Source organism: Eurosta solidaginis, chromosome 1 (genome assembly GCF_040869045.1).
Source record: "Eurosta solidaginis isolate ZX-2024a chromosome 1, ASM4086904v1, whole genome shotgun sequence".
Lineage (NCBI taxonomy): Eukaryota > Metazoa > Arthropoda > Insecta > Diptera > Tephritidae > Eurosta > Eurosta solidaginis.
In genome coordinates, this window is record NC_090319.1 from 340,252,827 (window position 1) to 340,268,167 (window position 15,341).

Consider the following 15,341-nt stretch of genomic DNA (forward strand, 5'->3'; position numbering starts at 1 on the left):
ATGCGACTACGTGAGCTAAGTAGGTACTTTCATGCTAACAGACTAGGGAACTATCTTTATTGTGCAAAATATGTGCTCTCCATATCTGCTGATCGTATTTCATATGTTTCATATATTAATTTGGCTGCTGATGATGTTGATGACACTGCCCGGGTGTAGCCCGAAAATATTTATTTTTGCTTTCAGTCGTTGTTCACCGAAGTGTTGGCAGTCGATGGACGCGTAGGGTATGTTGTGTTAATTCCAAGCAATTTTTTTTACTTACAAATTTCCCTATCATGTGGAAATATTTACGGAAGCAACCGGTACCTCTACGTGCTCACTTATCGTAACCGCATTTTTCCAGAACTACGATTAAGTAAGTATACACGTATGGTGAGAAATTAAGTTTGATAGAAGACGAGCTCTATGTGACAACAACAACAGCATATCTATTACTCTTTTGCAAGCAAATATTTCGGTATGGTTTCCGTAACGACCAGGACAGCATCTGTAAAGACCGTGCGGTAAGCGTAATGAGTACGGAGCTTCATTGTACATGGCTTTGCATCGCCTACGTGTGCCTTAAATCTACTCAGATTTACTATTGTAGACACAGCCTTTAGCGGTATCTTCTAAATTAATCCGAGAAGGTGAGCTTACTGTCTGTTTAACCTCATCCTCCAATATTTCGTACCATCCCTTATGATCGTCGTTATTTCCAGTTTCTTTAGTCCGTATAAATTTAGAATGTTGTGTGTCAAAATTAGTGGTCTTAACAACTTGGTCTTTGTTATTTGTGATATTTTAGGAATCAGATTTAACGTAGAAGTTCTAAACTGTGTGAAGAATGCGAGAATTGCAACCGGATGTTTTACCAAAGTTGTGCACAAGGCCCAGAGAACCCTAAATAGAATGCAACATTCAGTTAACTATAAATCTGAATAAGACAAGTGAGTAAAAATGTATCTAATTGACCTTAAATGTAAAATATGCTGCAAAACGTTGTTATGCAATTCTGGTTTAGTTGTTTCCGCACACCCGCTAGATGTACTGACCATTGGTGTTAACCTCTGGAACATACGACGGGGTGCTACATAACAGATGAACTGTACTGCCGGTAGCTATTGATTTCTGGTAGTTCTTTAGACGCCACGTATTGCAAAATCTCATAGATTTGGGGAAATTTCAATCATCCAATGATCTTGCAGTAAATATGCAATGGTGACAAACCTTTAGTTGGAATGAATTTTCACTCAAAAGGCGCTTGTCTTTAGGTTCGATATTTCTACTCTAAAGCATTCTTGGCTCACTGTGCGACTACTACTCAAAAACCCCACTCCTTTCAACTTATGCATTTATACCTCAGCATATCGGCGAATGCGTGTCCAAAATTTTGCGTCACATCAAAAACTTTAAATAATATTTATGGGTTATGGGCGCATTTATAGTCGGGGATTGCATAACCATTGCCAACTGCGACCAAGAACCATAAACGATAGTAATAGTAATGGTAATCAATATAAAGCAAAGTGTAGCACAATGACAGTGAATGGCCATTTCAATTAGATTTTTGTTGTGCAACAACATGGCAAATATTAAAATATTGCATTTGGTTATTATTTTCATTAATAATTTTTCGTTTACATGCGTTTTGAATGGCAAAGTTCAGGGCCAGCACTTGTATATAAGAGTGTAAGTATGTAAATCGGTATACAGTACAGCCAGATTTGCATACATGCATATTTGTACCACCAATCACAAATTTTTGGGTATATATGTATGATTAAAAATTTTGCATCGTTATCTATAAATATTACACTTATCTCTATTTATTGATTAAAGTTATTTGATATATCTTTGTTTGAATATCAACATTTATGTACATATGTACATATGTATATATAGAAACATTTATGTAATATGCACATTGACGTTCGTGATGATTTTGTTTTGTCAGTCGCGTCAACATGAAAGTTAAAACGTGATATATATGGGGTATTCCATCCCATTTCGACTAATTTTGAACCCGACTCTTTAGAATTGGCTTTCTAGCTTACGAAAGACGTTTTTCAGAATTTTTTCAAATTTTTTCATCCAACTCAAAAAAAGTTATGAATTTTTAAAAAAAACCACGTTTTTGTTTTCAAAATGCTATAACTTTTTCAAAAATTGACCGTTTGGGATCTTTTTTTTTTTAAATTTGTTTTTAAATGTACTTTTCGGAAAAAGTACAAAAAATTTTTTTAAGTTTTTTTTTTGTAATTTTTCAGTTTTTCGAGATTTTTCGAATTTCGCCATTTTTTTTCTCATAAAAAACTTCAATCAATTCTGCAATCATCCCCACTAATCCCGGAGTGGGCCGATATTTTTTTTTATTTAATTGAAAAAAAAAAACTTTAACAATTTTTTTGTATTTTTTCCGAAAAGTACATTTAAAAACAAATTAAAAAAAAAAAAGATCCCAAACGGTCAATTTTTGAAAAAGTTATAGCATTTTGAAAACAAAAACGGTGTTTTTTTTTTAAATTCATAACTTTTTTTGAGTTGGATGAAAAATTTTTAAAAAATTCTGAAAAACGTCTTTCGTAAGCTAGAAAAAGAAGAAAAACTTTCAGCCAATTCTAAAGGGGTCGGGTCCAAAATTGGTCGAAATGGGATGGAATACCCGATATGTAGATAAATGAAAAATATTACTCATACGCCGTGACAAACCTTCTGAGCAAAAGAACTGCCAAGGATTCCAATTGTCCTGGCCGTCTACCAATATTTATCGACTCAGAATACTCTAAAATTTTTAAATAGTTGATAAGTTTTTCCTGCGCTACTGTTAGAATTGAGGAATGCTAACCCACATTTCTTCTCTTAAAAGATTTGGCTCAGCCTCAATTTATTAGATGATGGGCATAGATAATCGTGAAGTGGAATATTTTTCCTTAAAGAAACTGTCAAATACTGGACGCGTACTTAACTTGATTATTTTAAGTTTACTTTATTGGGATTTAAATCCCAAAAACCCCCGCCACTACCAACTCAGTGGAGGTCTCCCCCTCCTTTGCTTTCTAAATGCGGTGTTAACTGAAAAATTTTCTTGGGCGAACCGTCAGAAGAGGTATGATGAGCGACTTGTAGAGCGTGATTTTACCTACTCAGTTTAATGCGCGGTTTCTTTTTTGGATGACAACAAGTGCTTTGCCTTGTTCTTATTTACTGCAAGACCCATTTTTTTGCCTCTTTATCTCATTCAAAGAAGAAGAAGATCTCACGGCACATTTCTTAATGCCAAAAATGGCAATACTATCTACGTCAGTAATTGTACGATCTTACAGTATTCTATCACGGGTTAGTTCTGCTGCTGGAATTATTTTCTTTAGCATAATGATAAAGAAATCTTTCGAACGGGAGCCATCTTGTCTGAGGCCTCGTTTGCTTTTAAATGGCTCCAATAAGTCCTTCTCAATGCTTACGGAGCTGGTGGCGTTCCTCAACGTCATTTTGCAGAGACTTGTTTACTTTGAAGTGAACTTAAATTCAGACATTGCAGCATACAAGCAGCTTCCCTTCGCACTTTCAAATGTTGCCCTAAAATCGAAAAAAAAAAAAATGTTGAGTGTCGATTCACTTATCGTCAGTCTTGTCAAGCATCTGACGCATCGTCAAGATCTGGTCGATAATAGATAAACAGGTCTGAGGCCGCACTGATACTATCCAAACAGTTCGTTGACTATGGGCACTAGTCTTTGGTACAGTACGATAAATAGAACTTTAAACGAGGTATTAAGAAGACTGGTTCCGCGGTTTGCGGAATCGCAATTCATGTGTATTGGTCAGCGCATACTTAAGTTAAAATCTTGAAGCATGCGCTCATCTGAACAAATTTTGCCTAGGACTTGAGGCATGATGCATGCTCTTTACCAAGTCTTCGACTCCTCCGTCATTCTCACTTCGTCATAGTCAGGTGCCGAAACGTATTTTCCATCATCGGCGCTTAAGGTATCGGGTTCGTCGTCTCCCTCTCTAGTTTGAAATTAGCAGAAGTGTTGCCTTGCCGGGTTTTTAAGCAAGAAAGATCATCGGGGGAGTGCGGCCTGGAGTTACCTTTCCGGTAGAAAAAGCTGTAAAGAGATTTAAAACAGCTGTCGCTTTTGTACGAAAGTATGTCACGTTGCTCCAATATTTCTAGAAATATTTTAGACTTTATTAAAATTTAAAATTACTTTAAAAATATTTTCGTGCAACAAACAATAAAAGAAGTCAAGCTTACATCAACTAAATGACTTAATATTACATAAGGAAGAATATTTTTAAATAAGTAAATAGGGACGTTGATGAAATGAACCAACAAAAAACGAAATTGATGCGAATTATTTGAAAAAATACGTGGTTATCCCTTGCGAGCGTACGCATTTCATACAAGCAAATAACTTTTTGAGGGTTGGAAAAAATTTGAATTACATACAATTTAAAAAAAAAGCAAAATTACATTGTTGCGTTGCTTTTGAATACACATACATACATATGCACTGATGTATTTACATATGTACATATATTTTTGCTTTTGTTAAAATTTATGTCTGCTTCTGTAAATAAAACGACAAATTGTTCAATAATATTTCTTGTTTTCCGCTCATTTCACTTATTTCAAGAGCACGTGTTTCCTTTGAGGCGAAAAGTGGAGTGAGAACGGAAGATCGTACTTTCGAAATTTATTATACTTGTGATGTGACAGCTGGCGATAATTTTCAATGTGTTTATGTTCTGAATTTTTGTTGTGAGTGTGTTTGTAGATTGAAAAAAAAAAATATATATATATATATATTTTTGCAAATTACATTTAATGTTTTATAATCTGTATACAACATGCTACATATATCAATTTGCTTCTTTTTAAGATGTAAACAGCAAAATATAAAAAACGGCAGTTTTGTGTGGAAAATTTCTGGAATGAAGGAAATTTTATGAAGATTATAAATTTCCTATCTTTCGCATATGTACAACTCGGCTGTGCATTGTTTTATATGCACCACGTTCGCAATTAGAAAATTTGTCTTGTAAGTACACTTGAAGTGGGCTTACAGTTAAACGGGAAGGTATTCAAAAATATTTGTAGCTGACACAGTTTACACTGAAGCAGTCGTCAAAGTGAAGTGATGAGTTTAAAAGTATGTAAATGGAGTTCTATTCATAGTTTTTATATTAGCAAAACAAGCAAATTAGGACTCAAATGTAGCCGGGAGATTACAAGCATTTCTTAAACATTTTTTTTTCACTGCGAAGCTTTTGATGGCAGAAATACACTCGGGGTGTTTGCCAAATTATTGCCGAGTGTCGAGCCCGCTTAGAAAACACTTTTTTCTAATTGAAAATACTAGATTCAAAAGTTTTATTATTGGTTTGTCCGGGAATTGAACCCAAGATTCCAGGCCAAGTAATCAATAATTCTTTAATAACAACTTAAAAAAATCGATAATTTTTCGATAACTCTTCGAAAAAATCGATACATTTCCGACAAATATGCGATAACGGCCACCGTGGTGTGATGGTAGCGTGCTCCGCCTACCACACCGTATGCCCAGGGTTCACACCCCGTGCAAAACAACATCAAAATAAAAAAAGTAAGGAAGGTTAAGTTCGGGTGTAACCGAACATTACATACTCAGTTGAGAGCTATGGTGACAACATAAGGGAAAATAACCATGTAGAAAAATGAACCGAGGGAAACCCTGGAATGTGTTTGTATGACATGCGTATCAAATGAAAGGCATTAAAGAGTATTTTATGAGGGAGTGGGCCATAGTTCTATAGGTGGACGCCATTTAGGGATATAGCCATAAAGGTGGATCAGGGTTGACTCTAGAATGCGTTTGTACGATATGGGTATCAAATGAAAGGTATTAATGAGTATTTTAAAAGGGCGTGGACCTAAGTTCTATAGATGGACGCCTTTTCGAGATATCGCCGTAAAGATGGACCAGGGGTGACTCTAGAATGCGTTTGTACGATATGGGTATCAAATGAAAGGTGTTAATGAGCATTTTAAAAGGGAGTAATCCTTAGTTCCATAGGTGGACGCCGTTTCGAGATATCGCCATAAAGGTGGACCAGGGTGACGCTAGAATTTGTTTGCACAATATGGGCATCAAACGAAAGGTGTTAATGAGTATTTTAAAAGGGAGTGGGCCTTAGTTCTATAGGTGGACGCCGTTTCGAGATATCGCTATAAAGGTGGGCCAGGGGTGACTCTAGAATTCGTTTGTGCAATACGGGTATCAAATGAAAGGTGTTAATGAGTATTTTAAGAGGGAGTGGGCCTTAGTTCTATAGGTGGACGCATTTTCGAGGTATCGCAATAAAGGTGGACCAGGGGTGACTCTAGACTTTGTTTGTACGATATGGATATCAAATGAAAGGTGTTAATGAGTATTTTTAAAAGGGAGTGGGCCTTCGTTTTATAGGTGTTCGCCTATTCGAGATATCGCCATAAAGGTGGACCAGGGGTGACTTTAGAATTTGTTTGTATGATATGGGTATCAAATGAAAGGTGTTAATGATTATTTTAAAAGGGCGTGGGGCTTAGTTCTATAGTGGACCCCTTTTCGAGATATCGCCACAAAGGTGGACCAGGGGTGACTCTAGAATTCGTTTGTGCAATACGGGTATCAAACGAAAGGAGTTAATGAGTATTTTAAGAGGGAGTGAGCCTTAGTTCTATAGGTGGACGCCTTTTCGAGATATCGCCATAAAGATGGACCAGGTGTGACTCTAGAATGCGTTTGTACGATATGGGTATCAAATTAAAGGTGTTAATGAGTATTTTAAGAGGGAGTGGGCCTTTCTGGACTAGGGGTGACTCTAGACTTTGTTTGTACGATATGGGTATCAAATGAAAGGTGTTAATGAGTATTTTTAAAAGGGAGTGGGCCTTCGTTCTATAGGTGTTCGCATTTTCGAAATATCGCCATAAAGGTGGACCAGGGGTGACTCTAGAATAAGTTTGTACGATATGGGTATCAAATTGAAGGTATTAATGAGAGTTTTAAAAGGGAGTGGTGGTAGTTGTATATGTGAAGGCGTTTTCCAGATATCGCCCAAAATGTGGACCAGGGTGACCCAGAACATCATCTGTTGGATACCGTTAATTTATTTATATATGTTATACCTGCCAAGATTTTAAGGGTTTTTTATTTCGCCCTGCAGAACTTTTTCATTTTCTTCTACTTAATATGGTAGGTGTCACAACCATTTTATAAAGTTTTTTCTAAAGTTATATTTCGCGTCAATAAAACAATCCAATTACCTTACCATGTTTCATCCCTTTTTTCGTATTTGGTATAGAATTATGGCATTTTTTCATTTTTCGTAATTTTCGATATCGAAAAAGTGGGCGTGGTCATAGTCGGATTTCGTTCATTTTTCATACAAGATAAAGTGAGTTCAAGTAAGCACGTAAACTAAGTTCATTAAAGATATGTCGATTTTTGCTCAAGTTATCGTGTTAACGGCCATGCGGAAGGACAGACGGACGACTGTATATAAAAACTGGGCGTGACATCAACCGATTTCGCAAATTTTCACAGAAAACAGTTAACGCCATAAAGTCTATGCCCCTACCAAATTTCAAAAGGATTGGTTAATTTTTGTTCGACTTATGGCGTTAAAAGTATCCTAGACAAATTAAATGAAAAAGGGCGGAGCGACGCCCATTTTTAAATTTTCTTTTGTTTTTGTATTTTGTTGCACCATATCATTACTGGAGTTGAATCTTGACATAATTTACTTATATACTGTAAAGATATTAAATTTTTTGTTAAAATTTTACTTTAAAAAAAATTTTTTTTTAAAAGTGGGCGTGGTCCTTCTCCGATTTTGATAATTTTTATTAAGCGTACATATAGTAATAAGAGTAACGTTCCTGCCAAATTTCATCATGATATCTTCAACGACTGCCAAATTACAGCTTGCAAAAAGTTTTAAATTACCTTCTTTTAAAAGTGGGCGGTGCCACGCCCATTGTCCAAAATTTTACTAATTTTCTATTTTGCGTCATAAATTCAACTCATATACCAAGTTTCGTCGCTTTACCGGTCTTTTGTAATGAATTATCGCACTTTTTCGGTTTTTCGAAATTTTCGATATCGAAAAAGTGGGCGCGGTTATAGTCCGATATCGTTCATTTTTAATAACGATCTGAGATGAGTGCTCAGGAACATACCTACCAAATTTCATCAAGATACCTCAAAATTTACTCAAGTTATCGTGTTAACGGACGGACGGACGGACAGACGGACGGACGGACGGACATGGCTCAATCAAATTTTTTTTCGATCCTGATTATTTTGATATATGGAAGTCTATATCTATCTCGATTCCTTTATATATGTACAACCAACCGTTATCCAATCAAACTTAATATACTCTGTGAGCTCTGCTCAACTGAGTATAAAAAAAGGCTTTTCAATTAGAAGAAAATTTTTGTAGGGAAAAGCAAGAGCAGCACGACGCAAATTGGAAGAGAAGCTCGGCCTTAGATCTCTTCGGAGGTTATCGCGCCTTACATTTATTTATTTTTTTTTTTATGCGATAACACGACGATAAAATATTAGTAACACTCTACTAAAAAATCCATACATTCCTGATAGCAAATCGTTCACCTTCTGTAGTAAATCGATAACTTTTCGCTATTCCGTCGTTAAGAAATCGATAACTTATCGAAAACCTCTGTTATTAATATCAAGTTTATAACACTTTCTATAGCTCGTCAATACCTCGTCAATAATACACCGGCAACAAAAAAATATTTGTTCGTTAAAAAATGAATGACACATCCATATCATGTCGATAACGAATTCACCGATAGCAAACCGTTAACTAATCAATAAGAAATTGATATCGCGCTTCGGTTTTAACTCTTCAATTTTCTTTCCTCTCCCCTCCTTGAGTTATTATATTTCTGTTCTTTTCGGTTCCTTTCCTTTTATTTCTTTTCCTTACCTTGCCTTTTCTTGCATTGCTTTGCCTGAACCTGGTATCGAAACCGAAATCGGAATGGAAACCGGAACCGAACTCGGAATCGAATCCGGAGCCAGACCGGAACCCAAACCCAAAGCGAAGATGCGAAAGTGGACAGAAACCGAACTTAAATCCAAAACCGGTCGGCTTGTTATCAATTTGTTATTGAATTGGTATTGGTTTGCTATCGATGAGATATCGGTTTGCTATAGGTGTTTATATACCAGATTTAGACCAGTTATCGATTTGATGTCGAAATGTTATAAATTTGCTTTCTGTAAGAAAAGTGATGAATGAGTTACTGATTTTTCATCAATGAGTTATCGGTATGTTATTTGAAAGGTATCGATTTATAATCCAAAAGTTATCGATTATTTATCGTAGTAATAGAGTTTATATACAAAAAATATCAATTTGTCATCGGAACGGTTTATCGGTTTTTTATGAAAGCGGTACCGATAAAATTGCATTATGAAATCGTTGATACACCTCTAACTCAGAAGGAGCCAATAAGAAACCAGAAGAAGGCCGATGACTGGGCTATAACGAACCGATGACTCAACGTCAATACTTTGTTATCGATATAAGGAGATAATAAAACAATAACTTTTCAGTATCGGCTATTACCGATAAGAAGCCGACAAAGCTCTGCTCAAAAAGTCCGAACTTTTTTGTTTTTGATAGAGTTGCCTCTGGTTTGGTCAGCTTTTACTCCTGGGCGAGCTCTAGTTAACTTAAAGACATTCGGTTTCTGGACGTAAACCTGTATGTTTGGACGTCTAACTTCACGAGTACTTGGTACTCACGCCTTATTTTGTCCCTAAACTCCCACACACATACTGTGGGAGTTCCAACATACTATAACTCTGGCATATCAAATAGACTTTAAATTAAAAATTTGTATACGAAAATTTCTTACATGTTATACAAGTAATGCAAGTTCTAGGTTTTTGTTTCATCTAATACTTCCTTACTCAATTATCCATCCCTTCAGACTAAGTACGTTTTAAAGACCATAAAGTATCTCACCTTACGTAGCAGCTCCAATGTTTTCTTGATGCGTATTACAAGCAAATTAAAACGATCCAATTCTTGTAACAAGACTACGCCTGTCGGTGTAATATTCATTTGGATTTGTTTCTTAATACGCCAGGTTTCAAATGCCACAGGCAGCTTTTTCAATATACCCGAAGCTACACTGTCAATGAAATCGTCACGACTTATGCCTCCCGTTGCATCGCCTGAATGTACGATGATAAAGGATGATAGATAAAATATGTAGGTAAATGAAAATGTTAGATTCAAATAAACAAAAAGCGTAGCCTGTTTTTTTTTTATTTTCTAATTTCATAAATATACATAACCCTTCAATGCTTACAGAAGCGAAAAGAAAAATAGCAGTGAAATTTTTTACCGCATTTCGTCAATCAAATTCTTCTTTTTTTATTTTCGAAATTTTAGGAAAAATTGTTTTTGAATTCTGTTACTCAAACTGTGCAAATCAATCTCAAACACGTTTTCGGAATAGTTCTAAAATTCAAGAAAATTTTACGAAAAGTTAGATTTTTTTTGAGTTCTCTGAAATTTTCGGAGAATGCAGTTTTTTGGCCTAATAAATTATAGCCTTACAATTAACAAGTTATAAAAAATAAATAAATGTAAGGCTCGATAACCTCCGAAGAGATTTTAGGCCGAGCTTCTCCTCCAATTTGCGTCGTCCTTTTTTTTATTTTTCTCTACAAATTGACGGGATGTGACCTACTTTTTTGTATACCGATTCCGAACGGCAGATGAGTATTCACTTAGAAGATTTTCAAAGCAGAAATATATTCGGAGTGCTTGCCAAACACTGCCGAGGGGCGAACCCGCCTAGAAAAATTTGCCCGGGGTGTAGATCCACGATCTTCGGTGTGGTGGGCGGAGCAGGCTACCGTCACACCACGGCGGCCGCCATTGTCTCAAAATTCGCTTGGATTTTTTACAATTTTTTTTCCGAAGGGTGTTTTAGATTTTCCTCCATACAAAGCGTGAAAATTTTTTTTAGAGGGCGCGAAAGTTCCCGTTGCTATTTTTCTGTTCGCTGCTGTATCTATCATGTATCCCCTAAAATAAAGACACGATAGCAGCAAATCTCTTATTTACTACAATTATCATAGTATTCTGTAAACAACCGACATCAATTATTTTTCGATTTGCTTGTTTATACATATGTTTAATAAATTTTACTGCATAGAAATTTCATTGCCATTCTAATATTTCTCATTTGAATTTTACTAATTTATGAAAAACAAATTATGCATATTAGACTGCATTGTTTTGATATCATAATTCTACACAAATGCAGTAATTACACAACATAATACAATACAGCTCTTATGAACATTAGGGTGGACCAAAACGGCTGTTTTTTCCTTCTTGATTGGGTCACAGAAAAATTGATAGCTCACCATCTCTAAAATATACTTCCCTAATATGGCTTTCTTATATTACAAAGGTAGGACATGCTTTCCATTGTTTTTCCTTTTAACTAAAGACTTTCGTTGGCATAAAATTTTGCATATTTTTATATAGCTTTTGGAATTAATATTATTGAAAAAAGTGCATAAAATGTTTTTTTTTTAAGTTTTCAGTTTTCAAAAAATAGTATGAGTGGTGTTTTAGTTATTAAATATAGTCAGCTAAAAGTAACCATGGTTGGGCACAGTGCACTAAATTTTTCGCTAATAAATTTTTGCCCCTGAGCCACGGAAATCCTCGTCGTGATGTCTAATTATCCTCAGGTAGTTTTTCCTAAAGGGTATGAAGAAGTTTTGGATCAGCAAATTACGGAGGTCAAATTAAATAAACTGCCTCAGTGTAGGAATCAGTTGGTTTATTAGTCAGGAAAATCTAAGGAGTTGGGTACTCATTACATCACGAAAAAGTTTGAAAAGGCTTTGGATATTAACAATATAGCCTCTGCGCTTTTATTTACACCGATAACACGGCACATCCAGCTAACGAACAAGCTTTAATTGATAAGGATAGAAGCAAAATGATCATACGCTGGGTGCTATACGTGCTAAAGAGAAACAAAATCATGTCTTGAGCTGGGAGATACAACTGAGTCAACTATGGCCACTAGGGGATGCCATTAAGGGGTCTTTTATCTCCTCTTTTGTGGGCCCTAGTTATAGATCTCCTCCTTCAGTTTGTAACGTAGCGTTACATTAACGTAACCCCCTGTATTTCTTTATTAACTTAAACCTGAACCTCCCTGTATTTATTTTTCTATAGCATAGCCAACAACCACTTGTACTTATTCTTTTATAGCATAGTCAACAACCACTTATAGCAAACCAATGAAAATCACAATAATGGTGTGTTGACTTCTCAACCAGTTTGCGGCACCACCTATATAAACATCGAATTTGCATTTTTGCAGTTCAGTCCTCGCAGGTGAGCCAGCGGGAGTGGATGTTTTTTTAAAGACATACTTTTCCCTCCTGCTGAGCTAGCTGAGTTGAAGGGGCGCCGTCATGGCACGGGTCACCCTTCACTTAGGTAAGGACGACGGGGAGGATGCCTTGTGCTACTTTGCCCCCCGCGCCCTCCTAGGTGTTGAGTGGCCCGACACCTTCATGGCAATTTAGCCCCTTCCCCTCAGTTTTAGCTTAGGCTGGCTGAGTGGAAGGGGCGCTGTCATGGCGCGGGTCACCCTTCACTTGGGTAAGGACGACGGGGAGGATGCCTTGTGCTACTTTGCCCCGCGCCCTTCTAGGTGTTGTGCGACCCGATGCCTTAACGACCATACGACCCCTCCCCCTCAGTCCTAGCTTCGGCTGGCTGAGTGGCAGGGCGCCCTCATGGCGCGGGTCACCCTTCACTTAGGTAAGGACGACGGGGAGGATGCCTTGTGCTACTTTGCCCCCCGCGCCCTCCTAGACGTTGAGCGGTCCGACGCCTTCATGACCATTCCACCCCTTCCCCTCAGCACTGGTTTCGGCCTTGAGCCGATGCGTGCGCACAGGGGCTACCGCTGTGCCGATAAGGTGCACTTCCCCTCCGCCCACGGGTCGACCCACGGTGTATCGGCTGGTACAACCCCGCCCCCCTTACGCACCGTCTACTAGTGTGTAAATAGGGAGGCGAGGGTGTACAGCGGTGAAACCAGCACTAACGAGTCCTCGCAGTCTCTTTCCCAGGCGACCGACCGGCCTACTATCGATGAGGACTGCCGATCCCGCCGACACCGTCAACCGACCCCGCCCGGAACGAGCTGCCGCTGTCCAGGTAAACCCCATCGCCGGCCTACTTCCCCTCTCACCACGCCCATGGTACGCGCTCCGTAGCTCACCGCCGCTGCCGTCGCATTGTCGCCCCTCTGGTGCCGCCGCTGCCTCCATCCCGCGGGTGCTGCGCCGACCGTTGGCCGTCCGCCATACTACCGCCGTGCCCATCCCGCCTTGCTGTGGCCGCCGCTGCCACACCAACCACTGGCCGTTCGCCGTCCTATCGCCATTCAGCCGCCGCTGCTACGACGACCGTTGGCTGTTCGCCATCCTACCGCCGTTAAGCCGCTGCATCCGTCACGCCGCTGTTACGACGACCGTTGGCCGTTTGCCATCCTACCGCTGTTAAGCCGCTGATTCTGTACCGCCGTACCAGTCCGTCCGTTACCCGATCGTTCAACCGCCCTACCGAACCTCCTCTACTCCAACGACCGTTAGCCGCCGACCCGCCCCCTCGCCATCTTGCGACGGAAAGCTGCTGCCTGCCTAATATCTCCAGCCGTGTGTGCGTGTGTTCGTAACTCATAAATATCATGTATTTATTTAGTAGGGGTTTGTGGGACCTTTACTCGACTCTGGATTGACTGAGCGTTACCCCAGCCTTAGACAAAACCCACCTCATAAGTAACTGAAATCCAACACATTTGAACATACGGCTATGCAGACTATTTAGTGATCTGCATCAAGGTAATGCACGGGAAACAATATCTAATCGCATGAAACAAGCGCTGCTAGTCATAGAAAGATGGATCTGGATGCTATCTTAAACAAAGCAAGAGGAGCTTTCTTGGCCTGCACTCTACTCTGTGGCAAAACATTGGAGCTATATATCTCCCAAAATGATACAATAGACATTTAGTATTGTTTTGAAGCCAATAATCGTCAATGCTTCCTTAGTTTGGTGGCCGAAGACTACGCAAAACACATCACTGACAAATTTAAGCAAACTATATCGGCTAGTTTGTACTGATATACCGGGAACGGAGAGAATGTCCCCTGCTGATGCACTTAGTGCCTTGTTGGGAATACCTCCGTTACCTATTTCAATAAAAAAATAGGTCGCACTTGCTGCACTAATTCTTCAAAATATATCTGAGCTAAACAGCGGAAAAATGACAGTGCATATGAACGTTATAAAGAAATTCATAGATTATACCCTATGCCCAGTGTCTAATGAAATTTTGAGGTACCCATTGTGGGTAGAATTATTTGTGAAATGGGGATTTCATAAACTGACCCTAACTCATAGGTATCGTTTACTGACATATCACAATTCGATATCAAGGAGCTGGCATATATGTGCCGGTCTTCAAGAAATCTATACCGTTGGGATGCAACCGCACTTTCTTTGGAGACAGAAATTTATGTAAAAGGACAGAATTTATGTAATTTTTAACGCCTCTGTAATTTTTTGGAGGATGTTTCCAATATTTGGTATATAGACTTTATATATATGTGAAGTACTTTAGGTAGGAGAGGTAGGTGGAGTGGAAGCGAGAGTAAGAGTGGGAATGAGAGTGGGATGGAGTGGAAGTGGGAATTGGTTTAGGAGTAACAGAGGGCATTAGAGTGAGAAGGGAGTGGAGGTGAAAGAAGTATAGAAATAATACGAATAAGAAGGAGACATGAAAGAAAAAGTGGTTATTCGATGTAGTATATTCGGCGGCCACCGTGGTGTGATGGTAGCGTGCTCCGCCTACCACACCGTATGCCCAGGGTTCGCACCACGGGCAAAGCAACACCCAAATTTTAGAAATAAGGTTTTTCAATTAGAAGAAAATTTTTCTAAGCGGGGTCGCCCCTCGGCAGTTTTTGGCAAGCGCTCCGAGTGTATTTCTGCCATGAAAAGCTCTCAGTGAAAGCTCATCTGCCTTGCAGATGCCGTTCGGAGTCAGCATAAAGCATGTAGGTCCCGTCCGGCCAATTTGTAGGGAAAATCAAGAGGAGCACGACGCCCCTTAATTTTCTCTAATCACATCCAAAACTGACATGTGATTTTTTGACCTTGGTGTTACCGTTTGAGGGGATGAGACCGAAAATAATTGCAAATTTGATTCACAAGCAGGAGCGGATACAGGTCTC

At 38.7% G+C, this 15,341-nt stretch overlaps 1 protein-coding gene across 1 annotated transcript in view; it reads right to left on the reverse strand.

The window, feature by feature from the left end:
* The window catches only part of Dhc98D (Dynein heavy chain at 89D), a 322,849-nt gene that overhangs the window by 22,602 nt on the left and 284,906 nt on the right, over positions 1 to 15,341 (reverse strand). The window contains exon 55 of the mRNA XM_067773518.1: positions 10,018 to 10,229. Within this exon, the coding sequence (XP_067629619.1) occupies positions 10,018 to 10,229 (212 nt within the window). The remainder of the gene's footprint in view (positions 1 to 10,017; positions 10,230 to 15,341) is intronic.